Genomic DNA, 17,003 nt, shown 5'->3' with positions numbered 1-17,003 from the left:
CCAGACTAGCTTTGTTATTGATTTCATCCTTATTAAAAGTAACCTGGAGATGTCCTTTTGGCTTTGGGTCATAAATATTTGTTTCCTGTGACTATTAGAATGATTCCAATTAAAGCAATATATGGCATTCATTTGCTCAAAACCAGTAAATCTTTCCCACAAAGCTTTTTTGGGGGAGAGAGGGAGGCATGAGGTTTTTTCTCTCTCTTCTCATGATAAATAAAGTAAAGCTTCATTGCAGAGTCAAATCTAATATACTCAATTCCCTACCACAGCAAAGCTTCTGGTGATATCAGTGAGTTCTCAGCTGAGCAGACATGACCAGGCCAGATGCCATCTCCCCCCCCAAAAATACCTCCAAAAAATCTAACCCACAAAAATACCCCCCCAAAAATCAAACCTCCCTAATCAAGCCTGATATATAACTGATTTCTGTAATACAATACAGAGTTCTATATTATGGGATACCTGTTAGATTTTAGAGATGCATTTTCAGTTTCCATTTTGTTCGCTTATATTTATCTCCTTGTAATGTAAATTTTTCAAAAGTAATGGTCTTCACAGCTGACCAACACTCTATCTGTATTTGGTGAAGGCCAAAAAATGAGAGCTAAATTTTGGAGTATGTACAGCAAATATCTCATTTCCTTGTGTTTTCTTTGCTTTATTTAATAATAACGAATGCTGAAATGTTATGTGCTATCATTAAAACCAAAATATTTGTGTTGACAAAACACTGAAACATGCCATCCATTCTTGAAATAGCAAGCACATTAAGAAGAGGTGACAGTTTGCTCTTCTTTACAGAAACACGTCTGAGATTTCCTAGCTGTGAACTGGGAGAAATGCTGACTGTGGAAACGTTTACAAATTCTTCTTTATTTTTCTGTTAAAACATGATTTATTATGAGAAACATCTTGCAGTGTGGGTTTTTTAAATTCTAATATGTCTGTCTTCAAATAATTCTACTGGACTTGTGAAGAGAAGGAAACATCCTGCAACAATATGACACAGGATTTTGAATATTTTTATACAACACATTTTTAATAAGCAGTTTTTATTTATATGGGAGTGAAATTCTTCAAAGGAATTGGTGTTTATTGTAAAAAAGATACTTCATTATTTTCACAGCATAGGTTGAATTCACATGTGTACTTTTTGATAATACCTCCAGGGAAATTCAAATTTCCCATAAAATTCTCCTTTTTAGAAATGAGAATATGAAGACTTTTCCAGTTGCAGAAAAAAATCTAATGCTCAAAATCATGTGAACAGGGTTTGATACACCTCTTATAGCATATTAAAGTAAAGAAAAATAGATTTTAATAAAAGTAACTGAGAATCTAGCTTATTCTCCTTAATGCCAAAACCAAATCCAAGAAAGAGCATGTTCTCTGTTTTGGATCCCATTTCTAAATGATGGAAAATAACACAAGCTCATACTCTGAAACAGGTAACACAATATCTTCCCACATCTGTATCCTCACAAGCTTGATTCAAGGTTTTGCTGATGTTAATATATTGGGGCACTTCACTCTGATACAGCTTTTATTGGAAAAAAGGAAAGTCATATCCTACATCTGATTAACTGCTTCTGTCTGCATGCACTAGTCACCCACACAAGCTATGATCATCACCAGAACTGTGAAGCACATTGTTGGGACAGTGGTAATGAAGAAGAAAAGGATTTCCTGAAAGAAAATTTGGAGCATGAAGGTTGTTTTGGGACACTCTCTCTTTGTTTAAGAAAAAAAATGAAAACAAAAATGTAACCAGCTATATCCCTATTATAGGTAAGGTTCATTGTACTTTCTTTTTCTTGGGAGATTTGAAAGAAAGGAAGAAGCTTCAGGTCAATGCCTGAATTATGTCCCTTTCCCTGTCTCTTTACATTCTCCAGAGGGCAGCAGCAAATCCTGGTTGGAATTTTTTTTTTTCCAAACTGTAAGTGCAGTAAATTTAAGGAAAGCTGAAAAAGCTCTAAAAAGGATTAGTCTGTGACTCCAAGTTACTGCACAGTCTCCCTGAAAAGTCTGGGGGTTGTCCTGTTCAGTGATTTAGCCTGTTTGCTTCATCTGGAAAAGAAAGGATGTGGAGTTTAATCTGAGCAGAACATTCAAAATGTTCCCACTCAGGAAACAGAGGAACAGTGTGGGAACAGCCCTGACCCTTGCACTCAGTAGGGCTAAATAGGTTAAAATGAGAAAATTAGGTTCAATTAAGGGCTCCTTTACACCTAGAAAGAGAGGAGCAGTGCCTGGCTGTATTCCCAGGGTTTCTACATCAATCTGTGCCTGTCCTCCTTCCTTGTGCCACCAGCATGCCCTGCATAATGAGTGCAGCTGTACTGTCCAACCTCTGAGAGCTGCAAGAGCTGTCTTAAAACTGAAATATGGCTCTGGGAGCAGCTGTGGTTGGCCTGTGATGAACTGAAAGCCAGTGTTGCAGTCCTGCTCAGCACATAAATGTTCTGGTTGTGTGAACAGAGGTGTGGCCTGCAGAGAAGCTGAAACAATACCACTGCTCTGTTTAGACCATCAGAACAAGGACATTGAGAGACTACATGTCAATAAAAGTGTGAGACTGTAGAGGAGAGCCATGAGAACCAGCTAAAAGAACACAGAAGGAAGGGTGAAAACATGGTTTGCACTAAAGAAGGGGGAAATGACAGCCATGATGGAAAGGAAAAAAACAGGAGAAAAAGAGGAAAAACAGGGAAGAAAAGAGGAAAAACAGGAAAAAAACAACAGGAAAAAGAAAGAGGAAAAGAACACTTGTTCACCATGCCAGTGCTTGTCCACAGTGCCAGACTTGAACAGTCCAGCCTGTAGCGACACCATCACCAGAGGTCTCTGAGGACACATCAGAAACTTCAGTGACAAATGGACTTTCAGTTGTCTGGCAAAAAAATGCATTAATGTGACTCCAGCCAAGATCTTCACCCCTACTCTCTGTGACTTTTCACTGGCCAGCAGCACTGCCATGTTCCAGAACACAGGCAGGCAGCTCTGGAATGCCTTTACCTGCTCATAGAACTCGTTGACGATGCCCTCTGTCCACTGCAGGTGCAGGTCCTTGCACTTGGCAGGCCCGTTGATGTCAGCCAGCTTGATGCACATCTGGCACACCAGCAGGCGGTCGTTCTCGTTGGTCCAGTCAATGCCAACATCATCGTTCACCTGGGAGACAGGGAAAGGGAAACAGGATGGTGATGTGAGGCAGAAGAGGAAAATCTGATCTGATCTGGGGTACTGCAAAATATATTTAGCTGTTCAACAAAATCACTAGCATAAGCAGGTGAGCTAAGACCAGGCTGGAATTAACAATATGGAAAGGGAAAAAGAAGTGAAAAGCAATATAATATATTATTATATATATATTATTTATCATATATAAATATATTATAATAGAGCAGCCAAAAGGACATTCAGAAGAAACAGAAATCCTTCTTGCTGGATGCTCCCAAGGCCCACAGTCTTTTCTGGCCATGCCCCAGAAACCCAAACTGATCTCACCTTGGCGTTGAACTTGGCCACGAAATCAAAGTGCTTCTTCAGGTCAGTAGCCAGGATGGCCTCGATGACGAGGAAGCGGAAATGCTTGAACTCCACGTGGTCCAGGTTGACCAGGAAGTTGTACTCTGGCCTGGACATGAAGAGGTTCCAGGCAGCAGCAGCGTGGTGGTTCTCCAGCACGGAGCGGTCGTTGTACAGCACCGCCTGTGGAAGCAGCACAAGGGGCAGCTGAGGAACATCTCAGCAAAATCATCTTGGCAAAACCATCTACACAAAACCATCTTGGCAAAATCATCTCAGCAGAACCATCTACATAAAAACCATCTTAGCAAAACCAACTTAGCAAAACCATCTCGGCAAAACTATCTTGACAAAATTATCTCAGCAAAACCACAGCAATGGATCATCCTGTTTCAGGCCACAGGTTGATGGCTAATATAACATAGGTGTGTGTGCTTCCCTGATTGTCAGAATGAAGCTCATTTAATTCATTACTGCTTGTTGGCAATCGTACCAGGCATGGTGTCCATGTAGGACTGATTCCAAAGACAGAAATAGGTGAAATTCCAGTTTGCAAGCAAAAAACACATACTCAGCCTGACAGATATCTCAGGGCTGAAATCTCAAATGGGTCAAATCTTTATCAAAATAAGATGCTGAACTCTCATCGGGATGGTAATTCCACTCAGAAAATAACAAGAAAACTATTTTTTTCCTATTAATTTAATTTTAAACTAGAGTAAATACAAAAAGGCTAATCATCTAACTTCCTTTTCTGATTTTTAAAAGCACAGAGCTATAGCACTTGTTTCTTACAATTAGATTTAAAGATAATAAGTATCTTCTTCCAGTCTATTTACCTGGCCAAAGTATCAAACGTTTTGATCACAGAAATGCATTGCAAGGATGAGAAGCATTACTATCAATTCACAGACACAAAGTGATACCAGAGTGAGTTCAGGTGACTTGCTCTTGGTGACAGAGGAATTTTGGTTGCAAGCTGGGGAGTAAATCCAGACCCTGCCTGACCCGCAACCATTAAAAAAAAAATATATATATTTTAAAATTTCCTCATCAATAGAAGTATTTTTCAGCACAGTGTGCTGAAGCCAGGCAGGTCAGCTATGTAAAGCAAGGAAAGATGATCTCATAATTAAGCCAATAAAGAGTGATTCAGAATTGCTGAATTCAACTCTCAGGATTGGCAGTAACTTCTGTGTAACCTTAAGCAAGCCTGAATTCTACATTTATAACACTGAGATTATTTTCCACTCCCTGCTTCCAAATACTTTCATAAAAAGACTGAAGCTGCTCATATTCTATAGAAGCAACAGAAAATGTGTTCTGATCATGCACAATTAACTTACAAAGCACAGTCAGCTACACAACTGGGATGTTTTATTTTATTTAATCTTTCTGTGCATTACTTGGTAGAACAGTTCTTCCATTCTTCCACAGTTACAGGTTCTCTTTCAGTCAGCAGACCTTTACTTTCTTCACTGGCACAGTTTATCAGTACCTTTCTCAGCAGCTCTGCTAACTGAGGGTGTGTAAGACTCTTACCAGCAATCCCCAAGTGAAATGATAATTTCTGTCACTTTGACAAGCTGTTTCAAAATATTTGGCAGCCTTGTGCTTAATGGAAGCCACAGGGAACCACCAGCAAGGAAAAGCTGTCATGGAGCCCTTCCAAACTGCACAGCAACGCTGCCTGAGGGTTATTCACCTGAGGAGCACTGGTTGCTACCAAGAAGGCATTGGTCCTTCCTGGGTGATCATAGTCATGCATGGCTGCAGCCACATAAAGAGCCATCAGCTCCAGGGCAGGGATGTTGCCAGCCAGGCACCCGTAGCTGTCATCTGTAGGTGTGTATGTCTTGGAAAACACGTATCCCATGTGGCCGTGGGTGATCCCACTGTCAGAATCTGAGCAGAAAGAAAGAAATGGAAACAGTCAAAAATCCAGGGCCACTCTTTCAGTGAGAGAAGCAATAAAGCAGGGAGAGAAGGAGCAAATTTGCAGTAAGGATAAATGCAGCCTGACCTCAGTGCTTTCTGCGCCTATGATCCAGTACAATAAGGCAAACAATTGGATAGGAATAAATTCTGATCCCACCAGGGGATCTTCCAGCCCTTCCAAAACCTGTTCTCCAACTATGTAAGTCACAAGCAGTAAAACCTGGATTGACAGCCACACTGGCACTTTCTGGGAAACTTGATCTTCCTGCGCCTTTCTGTAATTCCTTTCATCATGTAGACAAGTACATGAGACACTTGTAGTCCTTAAAGCAATGGACTAGAGTTTAGTAATTAAATTACAGTGGGTGTTTTTCAATACAAATGTCTAGACTTTGAATCTTTACTGATAATCGTCTTATCATTCTCTTTTTGAAAGATCTTGAGCATACCTGTCAGAGACAGATACTGAGATGCTTTGCTAATTTAATCTCAACGACCTCGAATGGATCCTGCGTGCAGCTGAACAATGTCTTTCAAATAACAAACATCAAAAAGCCCCAGAACTCAACCCCTTTCATTCCACCTCACCTACAAAGCCACTGAAATCCCTTGCTAATAAATTTTTTCTGGGAATAAAACCCTTTACCACCACACAAAACAAAAACAAACAAAAAACTCAACAAAAACAGAACAGAACAAAACCAAACCAAAAAGTAAAAAAAGAAGCGGAAATGGAACAAACTCCTGCTTTTTCAGCAACCCTCTGAGAACTCCCATGAAACACAGACAGGTCTTCTAGTTACCATACTGAACATGGAGAAATTAATATAAAAATGCAAGAAGAACAGCTTCCTGTAGTGAGCATTCATAAAACAGAAGAAGAGTGGTCTTGTAAAGCAATTTCCAGATGGCAACAAGTCTCTTATTTAGAGATAGTGAGGAAAAGCAAAGAACATTTCATGACAGCAGCGGCAAGTGCACAGCACTGCCTGCATGCCCCAGAAATTGTAGAATAGCAAAACAACGAAGGGTTTAAGGATTTAATGAAGGGTTTAAGAATTTAAGTCTACAGTGCCTCTGATATAGCCCTGAAATGCACTAACAATACAGTTTTCCTAGGAAAAAAGCTTTTGCAAAAACAAAAATATTTTGCAAAGATCAAACGGTAACAAAGATCTGTCATTACAGGTGACCACAAAGGCTTGCATTCACACATCATTAAATGTCAAGTATTAAGTTTTGGAGGAACAATTCCATTCCCTTCAAAGTTACACAAACACACCTGAACACCTAGAACACTCATTGTGCTACTGAACTTTAAGATTGTGCTACAATTTTCAAAAAATTCTGCATGCAATCCCCAGTTGTTGCCTTTCTGACAGCAAATTTCATGAGAGAAACTTGAGGATGCCAACATTTAAAGATACCTGAATCACTGGCCGAGCCGTGGTCATTGATGACAGTGGGGAGTCCCGGGATGGGCTGGGTTGTGAGGTACCACACGGCATGCAGCACATCCGTGGCATGGATTCGGTTGTGATCTGCGATGGGGAGAAAACCAGGCAGCTGTGAAACACCAGGCACTGCTGACAGAGGGCTGCCAGCACCATCTAGTGGGTACCGTGTGCCAAAATCCAGCAGACAAAACCAACATTAGCACGAGCAGCAGAGCTGTTTCTGCTCTTTTCACAGAAATGAAAAAAGGAAGATAATTCGATCTTGTATTAAAAAGATATTCTTCTTTAGTAAAACAAAACAAAACAAAAAATCACTTAAGAAAAAACCAAGGAAGTAGAGTGCTAGGTTCACAAAAATCCCAGAGACTCTATGAATAGTTAAATGTTTCAAACATAAAGAAATGGCTTCAGCAGAACAGGCTGTGGGACTTCCATCTCTGACCTCCTCAGGCTGTGATCTGCTGCTTTTGATCCCTGATCCAGATCAAACACAAGGAAAGGATCAGAACTGGGGCTCTCACTTTTCCAGAAAAGACTCCAAACCACCTGGCTGAAGGCATTTTAAGGTAGCGTTCCTTAAATCCTTCCCACTGCTTCAACGGGTATTTAATATTTGACAGAGAGACTACATGACTTATAATGATTTCTCCCACATTTTTCTGGAAGTGCAGAGAAAACAGGGTGTTCTGTGTTCCTCAGTGTTGGGTTTATCTGCCACTAAAATGGGTAATAACTCTTTCCTCTTGGGAAAACAGGAGTCTTTTGCAGCTGAGGCACTTGGATAAATTTCATTTGAATTGGAAAATACTTTGGGGATGACTGAAAACAGGTTTTTCAGGGAATAGATGTTTCCCATTGAAAAAGTATCAGCTAAGCTGTAGTAACAGAACGGGGTTCACTAATTTTTTGGGTATATTTTTTCTGCTTATAAAGCTCATCTCCTTTGGTAGCATAGCATTGCTACTGTGTAAAAGTCCAAGTTGCCTTTAGAGAGTTAAATGTTTCAAAAACTCCAACTGGAGCACTGGGGTACACTTGCATTATAAGGAAACAGTCTTTACTAATAATAGCTTTATATGATTTCTGGATTTCTGGCAGATTTTGCCATGAATTATGAAACAATGTAAAGATGAAATACAAAGTAAAAAAGATGACAGGCTGTGGTTCAGCACCAGCCTGTGCCTAGCCATCCACTTGGTCATGATGTACTGGAAGAGAAAAAGTAGTTTTATAATGCAAGAAGAAAGGCTTCAATACAAAATCCCCAAAACTTGAGGGAAGCATCATTATGTACCACGAATTTTTACTTACAAGGTATCTCTCGGTATCCACACTCCAAGGCATGAAAGTAGTTCATAAATTCCCTCACTGGTATTTTAAAGGTTTCAAACAGCCCCATGTCATCAAAAAGCCTGTATGATACCTGAAAGAAAAAAAGCAACAACAAAAAAATCTATGTTGCTAAGTAGATGAGAAAAACTCTTCAAACTAGATATAAAACTCCTTAGGTTGAATTACATAAAAAGTGTTTAGTGTGACTGAAGATATTACTGAATTTTATGGCCTCTTAAGAAGCAACAGCTTGGTTCTGAGAGCGTGGCTCTGTTTCTAAATGAGACTGAATTTATGCTCCTCTCTGAACCCTCTCATGCACATTTGTCACTGCCACATTGACTGGGCTTGCCACTCCAGTTTGCACAGATGCTTTCATGGTTCCTGACTGGTCTGGGGTCCTTTCATATGTCTGAATCAATTTAACATTCCACAAAGAAGGAACAGATATCTCAAGCAGCTTCAAAGATGCTAAGCCAGCATTTGCCTTCTAAACTGAATGCTTCCCTGGAGGCATGTGTCAACTCTGCTTTGTTCCATCTCATAAATTTAACCTAGCATGGCAAACATAGTTAATTCAGCTTTTTAATTTACTTTTTTTTTTTAATGGGTTAGTCCATTTGATAGCAAAATACTGAGAATAATCATTAGAGCTTTTGTTTACCTTTGTTAATAATATCCCAGGATTTAAAAATCAAACCAGGGAAAAAAATAGTGATTTTGACAGAAAAAAAATTTTTTTTTTAGTTTCCTGATTTCTGAAAATATTTTCATTAGCAACATCTGAGTAGGTGGGGGTAATAAGGATCTCTGTTTTGTGAACAAGGTAGAACTTGCTATATTCTGCTTTTAGGGAGAGGGAGTTATAAACTGCTGTTACAGAAAATGCTGAATTTTCATCACAAATATTAAAGCTTCTCTATTTTATTTCTCAAGTCTCATTCTGTGGAACTGTGAAGTGGAGAACATGTTGAGAACCTGTGCAAAAACCACATTTTGGGAAGTAGAGTGAGGAGCTTTAGTGCAATTTGAGGGAAGCACAGAGGACTTGTGTCCAGAGCTACAGAAGCCCATTCAGCTTGGAGAAGTGCTTAAAGCCTACAGAGAGACCCAGGTAAAACCAGAATCAATTCTGGCTCATCCAAACTGTTCTTTATGCCATTAAAAGACAGTTCTGGTTCTCCTTATGTTTCATTCATCATTCCATTATCATTCCATGCTATTAGAAAGATGAGCAGTATGATCTAGGATATCATTTCAATCCCAAACTCACTGTCCAGTGCAAAAGTGCCTCAATGAGCACCACTGAGTTTATCCAACAAATATATCCAATATCCACAGCTTGCCTGTTTCTCTAAAGTGAACCTAGAGACTTGGCAGGCTGGTCAAATTCAGATGTTGCTTGCCAAGCTGCAGAACACAAAAAAGCAGAGCAGAGAATAAATATGAATTCATGCCACGGTTCTCCTTGTTGACCACCAGATAATTGAATGTAGCTGAATAATAGGTAACCACCAAGAGACTGTGGTTTGATCCAGCATTCTCTGGAGCTTGTTACACTGAAATCTGCCTGACACACTGACCTCTGTGTTTCTGGGGGGCTGATAATTGTACCACATTGTACCAATTAACTTTATCTCTTCTTTCCAGCACTCATCACTACATAATGCCTTGTAAAGTGATCCGACTGATTCTCTGGGGCTTTTTTCCCCTTTCATCCCTAAATAATAATAAAAATAATTACTTGCTTTTCCTGTTTAATAATCTTCAATGATTTTATAAGAAAAAATGACTAATTTGTCAGTGTGCCAGGAAAAGTGGCATAACTGAGTAGTAAGTTCAGCCAAGAAAGTGATTATGGAGGTGACACCAATTGAGCTGGGTAGGCACAGGCTGTGTCAGTAACTGAATTAAAGCTCCAGGAAGGAATAAAAACCTGAGAGCTGAAAGAAAGACTAGTAAGCTCTCCCAGATCATAGCAAATCTTCCCTACATAATATTATATTAATTTTCTCTCAAAGCTCTGATTCTTTAAAAATGAGGAAATATAGTAAGGATTCTTTCTACCCCCACTTCCTCAAACCTTGCTTTCTTTCCCAGCCTGAAATCTGAAACCTTTTATTTCTGGCATCTTACACTGAAATCTTCAGTATAAAAGAGGACCAAACTCTGTATATCTTGCATCCACTGAATACATTTACTGTTTAGCCCTCCCATGCTAAATCCCATGAGAAATCCTTTCTCAAAGAACTCAGTAAGGACTGGAAGCATCTCAAGAGAATATTCAGAAAAGCAGAGAGCAGAAAGCAAAATAGGTGCATGATTTTTGTCTTTCACATTTTTGAATTTAAAAATAAAGACATTCAAAAATAAGGAATATAATGAGACAGAGTTCATGTTGTCAGCTTTGAATTAGGTGTCAGGGCTCATCAGCTTGTACGGACAATGCCTTTAACATGTCTGTGTCTAAATCTGCCAACATTTAGACCCTGCAGACAAGGTGCACCTCTCACCTGACTCAGAATCCGACCGCATTTCTTCCCAATTTTTTCCACCAAATCAAAGATTGGGAAGTTCCAACTATTTAGCTGCTCCATCAGGGGATCCAAGTTGTCCATAACCAGAGGCTCAGGAGCCAGTACAGGCTTGTCCTGTGCCAGAAATCAGAATAAAAAGGATTGTTAGTTCAGTGAAGCATCTCACGCAAAAACCGATGCTCTTAAAAGCTAAAGTCACATTAGCATCATGTGTAAGTCTGTAGTACTTCACTCAGCTCAGATAGATGTCCTCATTTCTTGCAGCCCTGCAGCTACTCACTCTCCTTTGTAACGTGTTTCACTTGAATGGATAGGAAATTCTGTTTATGAAACAGCAGTGCCTGCACTTAGCACTGAGACTCGTTCATTCACTCCTGGGAATCATTCATTCATTTCCAAGGGAGGCTGTCTTCATTGTGAAATTCACTGTGGCACAGACAGAAAAGCTCCCAGCTTCTGCTTCTGCATCAGGACCCATTCACTACACTCTGACATGGCTAACAGAGCTCAGTCCAAGTGAAGATTTGTAGTCCTTAAACTGAAACCTATCTGTCTTTCAAGGTCTGCAAATAAAAGTTGGGTTGTGCCCCTCCTTTCACATTTCCCCCTGTATACTCCCTGGAATTTCATTTTACTTAAAAACTGGAGATGAGGAAATGTTAGAACATTTCAAGCAAAATGCCTCCTCTCAGCATGTCCAACTCCAGCAGATTACAATAAATTTTTCAAGAGGTCCTGTCAACTGCAGATTATTAATTCAGTTGTACAACAGACTGTGGAAAACTTAACTAAACAGAGCTTTCCCTCTGCATCACAACCAAGCTCACAGCTGAATGCTGAGAGACAATCATCACTTGTTCATCACACTGCAGCATTTGCTGTTTAAGACAATAATATCTTGCAGCACCCTTAGACCACATTTTTTGTGGGGATCTGGGTTTTTGGTTAGTTTGGTTTTAATTTTGGGTTTTTTTCCCCTTCAGTGTCAGCATACACTCATTCTGTTGTGCTGGGGGAACTTAGAGGAGCTACCTCAGGTGGTGTCAAGGGATGCAGGATGATGGTCTCAGGTGTGTAGGACCTACAGCCAGATCCCTTCCGTGGCTGCTCCTTGGAGCAATCCGTGTCGTCGTCGTTCTGCACGATGTCACTGCTGTCGCTGTTGTTGGTCTCGTAGTCAGAGGTGGCTTGGGCAGGATCCTCTGCAAACACAAATCACAAAGCTTGTGCTGCGAACAGCAAGGGTTTCATGGAAGCCAGCCTGTGACCTTCTGAGTAGCAGCAACAGGAGCTCTGACTCACAATACATATGTGCTGCTTGGCTGGCTCTGAAGTCAGACAATCTGTCCAAAGGCATTAAAGATTTACCCTGCAGAGCGTAAAAAATGGCAGCAGGGAATGAAGAAAGAAAAAATTCTGAGGAACATTATTTAAGTAAATTGAGGGGAACAGTATCATCTTCATAACTTAACTCCATAAGCATTTTGTACATGCTGTAGTACATAGGAAAAGGGAAGGTGCATTTGGACATGAAATTGTCAAAGACAATTTGTATGGACTCACCTGGGTGTGTTCTCCTTTTATAATTGACAAGCTCATCTGCCCTTTTAATGGATAATTACTTAATTTGAGGGAACAAGGTGTTTTTGACAAAGAATTACCTGTTCTGTTCAGGGTGTGTGTAGTAGCATCATTTCTATTTAGTGTCCCATCACCAGCTTCTATTTGGTTGTAGGGTCTGCCACAGCTGAAATACATCAACAAACACAGACAATATGAAGAACCACGTGGCTTAGACAGTCCTGTGTAAAAGGATTTCCCACTGGCAGTGTGAGATTATGTCATACAGTCTAAGTCATGGTCTAGGATATGTTCTCCAGACAAAATCACAGGAGACTGCTAAAGTTTTATTGGATCTTGAGACAAAAATGCAGAAAGACTTTGGATTAACTGCCCAACACCATTAAATTTGTGAATTGGTGTTTTCAGCAGTAAACCTGAACCATGTGATTTCTTTAAATATTTTTTTTTTATTATGCAAGTATACCAGCACAAAATAAACCCTCTAGTTCTATATCTACAGCTTCCCTATAAAGATGAATTAAAATTATGAAACTTTGCCAGAGTCTCATACAATCTTGCAGAATTCAGTCTGAACACAATCATGATCTGGCTGCACTCTTCTTGCCTAAAATTTGAATATGTTCCTCTTAAGGAGGAAAATTATATTTTATCATTACTTCAGTGACAGCATACCAAGTACACAAGAACCAAGAGGGCAGAGTTTGCTTCATCATTTCCAGAACATAAATACATTTTGGGACAGACCACAATATCATGACCTTTTCAAATGACTGGCTCTTCCCTTCCATTAAAAAACTTTATTCTTTGTGTATAGCTCCCTTTAAACCCTAATTACAACCTGACATTTTCTCTGGTTTAAGTCAGCATTTTGTGGCATATCTTATATACAACAGTCTTCACAAAGCAACTATTACAGAATTATTTGGATTGGTCAAACTTTGTACTAGAACCTTTGCACCATTTTAAGTTCATATATAAAAATGGCTTAACTCCTGGGCCAGCTAGCTTTTGGCTGGGTCATCCAAATATATCCTGGAGCTGGGTATGCCCTGCAAACAGCATGAGTTCCTGAAAGACTTCCAGATTAAAATGCTCATCTGTATTCAATGATACTTGTAGTGCATAGCCAAGCAAATAGATCTTGCATCAGTCAGATTGATAAACAAGATGAAAAAGTTATTAATTTCATTACTATCTACAACAAGCTTACATTGATTCTTTTCTGATATTTTAAATGGAATTCTTAGTTCCTTTTCGTAGAAGGCTTCCAGAAATGAATTTCACTTGTGAAATGACAGTATTTTCCTGAAGTGATAATAAAGGCACAGCTTAATAAGACTCCAGCACCTTTATGCTTTATTTCTGTTGTGTAATATACTTTTAATTTCAAATGAACCTCTCCAAATCCCAATTTTGGTATACCTTTGGAAAATTTAAAAGCACTTAAGTTTCTATTTAATCTAAATCCATCTCAAAAGCCTGTTTGGATCTGACTCCAAACTCCAGTGAGGATGACTCCCTTGAGCAAAGCTGGAGTCTCAATTTTAACTTTCTCACAGCCACTTCCTAGCCTTGCACACAGCACAGTGAGACACATCCAAAATCATGTGACTGAAGGCAGAAACTAAAAACTATTTCCAAAGATAGTCAAACTTGATAACAGCCATGCTCTCTGGTGGCTGGCCACTCGTGCTATAGCCAAAAGTAACATCTGGTGAGCAAAGCAACCTTGAAACTGCACTGGAACAGGCTTGGGAATACCAGTGCTTTCTACTGTTCTGAACTGGACACATACTGCAAACTCCAGTATTTGATTTAGCAACTGAATCCTTTCTGAGAAGATAAGCAGAACAACTTTCTTTCCAAAAATGCTAATTTTGCAAAGTAGGTGTGGTCTGTGTTCCCTAATAAAGGGGTAATTTAAAGTAAGAAATTAAACTGTGTTACTGGAACTCTTAGCAGTAGAAAGAACTCATCTGCAGTTGACTTCTGGAAAAAAAAATATCCCCACAGTACCTAATCTGACTCTGCCTAGGGAAGACAGGACCCACTCCTCCAGAGAGAATGGGCTCCTGAGTGATTTTGAGCCTTCTCAAAATCACAGAGTCTTCAGGCACTTCTGGCCATAGCAGTCAGATTTTTCTATGCACATCAGGTGCTTGCTGTGCAAGCCTTGGCCTGTGCCCTAAAGGTGACTGCTCATGCCAAGGGCATGGCTCCAGAAACACAAGCTGCAAACATGAAATCCAACTTCGGGATCTGCAGGTCCTTGACAAAGAATTTGTTTAGGAATCAGGCTGTCCACCTGACAGGAGCAATAAACATAGGAATAAACACAGCCAACAGTCTTCTACTTTAAAAGTATTTTGTAGCATTGATCTACACATTTACTGAAGTACTATAAACCTGAAAAATCTATATAAACACTGCAGTAAATCACAAAAAAACTTATATGTGGGCCAACAGAACATGTTCATGAGAACAGCGTGAAATGATTGCAAGGCATGTCAAATGATCATCTTACCTGCTGCAGATGATGGAGGGGCTGATAACAGGGTCTGACAGGGTAGGTGCACTCTGAGTAGAAGTTAAGACCTTGTGTGGCTTTAGGCCCTGCTTGGTGTCAGTGTCTGTGGGCTCTGGAAATGACACAGAAGATGTTTTCCCAGTAGGACTCGTGGCAGGCGTCCCCTGAATCGGCGAATGGCACGGGGAGGTGAGAGGTGAAATATTTGGTGGGATACCTGGCCAAGGACAAGAGGAGTGTTATCAATTGTGTTATCAATTATCAGAAGTGGCAGATGCTTGTATTAGTTCACTATGCAGAAATACTCTTATTGAGATGCACCAGCATAGTCTCCAAAACCAAAATAGATAAAGAGAATTCCCTTCTCCACCCTGAGCCAAGCCCAGGGCTGTCACAGAGTGAGGAACTTCCATTGCTATCTGCCACTTTTACCTGCTGAAGATCTGGCCCAAAACACAAAGCATATTTTCCCTGGTGAGCAGGATGCACTGAGCGGACAGGCATGAAATGACAGAGGAGTTTGTGGCACCACTGTTGGTATCAACATGTGCTAGTGACAGAGACACAGCCCAAACAGGCAGCTCCCAGAGCCATCTGCAGCTCCTCTCTCACCATCTCTAAAGCAGGATCACACACATTCCCACAAAATTTGGATTTCTATAGGTTTGTAGACAAGCAATAAAGCAAAAGAGCAATTTTTAGTAGCCATTCATTACATAAAATACTGCACTTCTGGGGCCATTTCTTAAAGATTTTGGCCTTGATCTTTAGTTTGAGTTGATTTTTCTATATCTGTTGCTCACTAAGGGAGAATTGCAACCATTTCAGCAGCACACGGTACTGTACACCTGAGCTAGAGCACAGGAACTGCAAATATCCACATGTGCAACACCAGCAAGGTGTGGTTCTCTCTGTCCCTTACTCCATCTGAGCACCACTGCCAAGGTGAAATGCATCCAGTGTTTAATCAAAGTGTTGCTTTCTCTTGGAATCCACTTTACAATTCCTAGTCTCAGACAAAACGAGACTAAAAGTGCAAACTTCATTTATCTCGAAAGGAAATGCATGGAAATTGAGTTAGCTCCTGTTCTGAAGTTTGCAGGAACTCAGCCCCAGTTAATTTACCACATTCAGCTTCAAAGCCAAAGGATAGCAAGGCCTTAGGAATTTGAAGGGGTTTTATGTTTGAATTTTGCCCCCTATCTAAATGCATTCCAGACACAAAAATTATCTTAAAAAAAGGCAATATGTTGATCTAAGTTTATGAAATATTATCCTTGCAAGATATACATGCACAGTTCCAGTGTTTTTTCCCTGATAGAAACTTACTGTGATAGGAGGCTAAAATCTGATTTACTGTTGACAATCCAAGAGTTTAAAAAATGAAAAAAATCTGATTTGCTGTGCTGTAGTTTAGAGATATCCAGCATCTCTGTTTTGATTAAGAGGATTTCTCCAGCAAATGTGGTATGTATTTAGTGTCTTAATTCAATGATTGCAAGTAGGATATAATGGCAATCTTGAGATCAGAACACTACAGCCTTCAGAGCAATTAAAACGTTATCAGATGGCCATGACACAGGGAAATGGCTTTAAAATACAGGAAACCTCTGTTTCACATTTATGAATTCATTGAGATATCAGCTTTCCATCCACCAAAAATGTGTCTTCAAAAACATTTCACAGTCTATTAGTTGCATAGGGGATTGAGCTGGATTGTTGTCCATCTTTGAGATATACGTTACCAAGGAATATTCATAACTCATACAGGATGCAATACACATGGTCTTTCAACAATTTGAACCAAGTCCTGAGAATTTAAACAGTACTTCTCACAATAATGTCTCTAATCACAGCAAGCTTTCTCCTGCTGGCAGAGATCCGGTCTATTTAAATATTTTTTGTTGTGTGTACTTTTGGGTTTTTTTAAGAAAGTAATTTACCAGGGAAGGTAAACACAAATAAAATTACCAGAAAAAAGCAAAACTTTTTTTTCAATAATCCAACATTCAGCCATTTCCTGGCAAAAGTGAGAGAAAATGTGTCTTGCTACAGCAAGGATTTTTTCACAATCAAGATAAGAAAAGCATA

General features: G+C 39.7%; 1 protein-coding gene across 1 annotated transcript in view; it reads right to left on the bottom strand.

Moving 5' to 3' along the window:
• PDE3A (phosphodiesterase 3A) overlaps window positions 1–17,003 on the bottom strand; it is a 211,843-nt gene that overhangs the window by 13,471 nt on the left and 181,369 nt on the right. Inside the window, exons 6-14 of the mRNA XM_059472263.1 lie at window positions 14,910–15,129; window positions 12,463–12,548; window positions 11,834–12,003; window positions 10,778–10,915; window positions 8,244–8,355; window positions 6,903–7,016; window positions 5,243–5,442; window positions 3,517–3,720; window positions 3,025–3,180 (exon numbers count right to left, since the gene is read on the bottom strand). Of these exons, the coding sequence (XP_059328246.1) occupies window positions 3,025–3,180; window positions 3,517–3,720; window positions 5,243–5,442; window positions 6,903–7,016; window positions 8,244–8,355; window positions 10,778–10,915; window positions 11,834–12,003; window positions 12,463–12,548; window positions 14,910–15,129 (1,400 nt within the window). The remainder of the gene's footprint in view (window positions 1–3,024; window positions 3,181–3,516; window positions 3,721–5,242; window positions 5,443–6,902; window positions 7,017–8,243; window positions 8,356–10,777; window positions 10,916–11,833; window positions 12,004–12,462; window positions 12,549–14,909; window positions 15,130–17,003) is intronic.

Source organism: Ammospiza nelsoni, chromosome 5, assembly GCF_027579445.1.
Source record: "Ammospiza nelsoni isolate bAmmNel1 chromosome 5, bAmmNel1.pri, whole genome shotgun sequence".
Classification (NCBI taxonomy): Eukaryota; Metazoa; Chordata; class Aves; order Passeriformes; family Passerellidae; genus Ammospiza; species Ammospiza nelsoni.
This window is presented reverse-complemented; position numbering and strand designations above follow the sequence as displayed.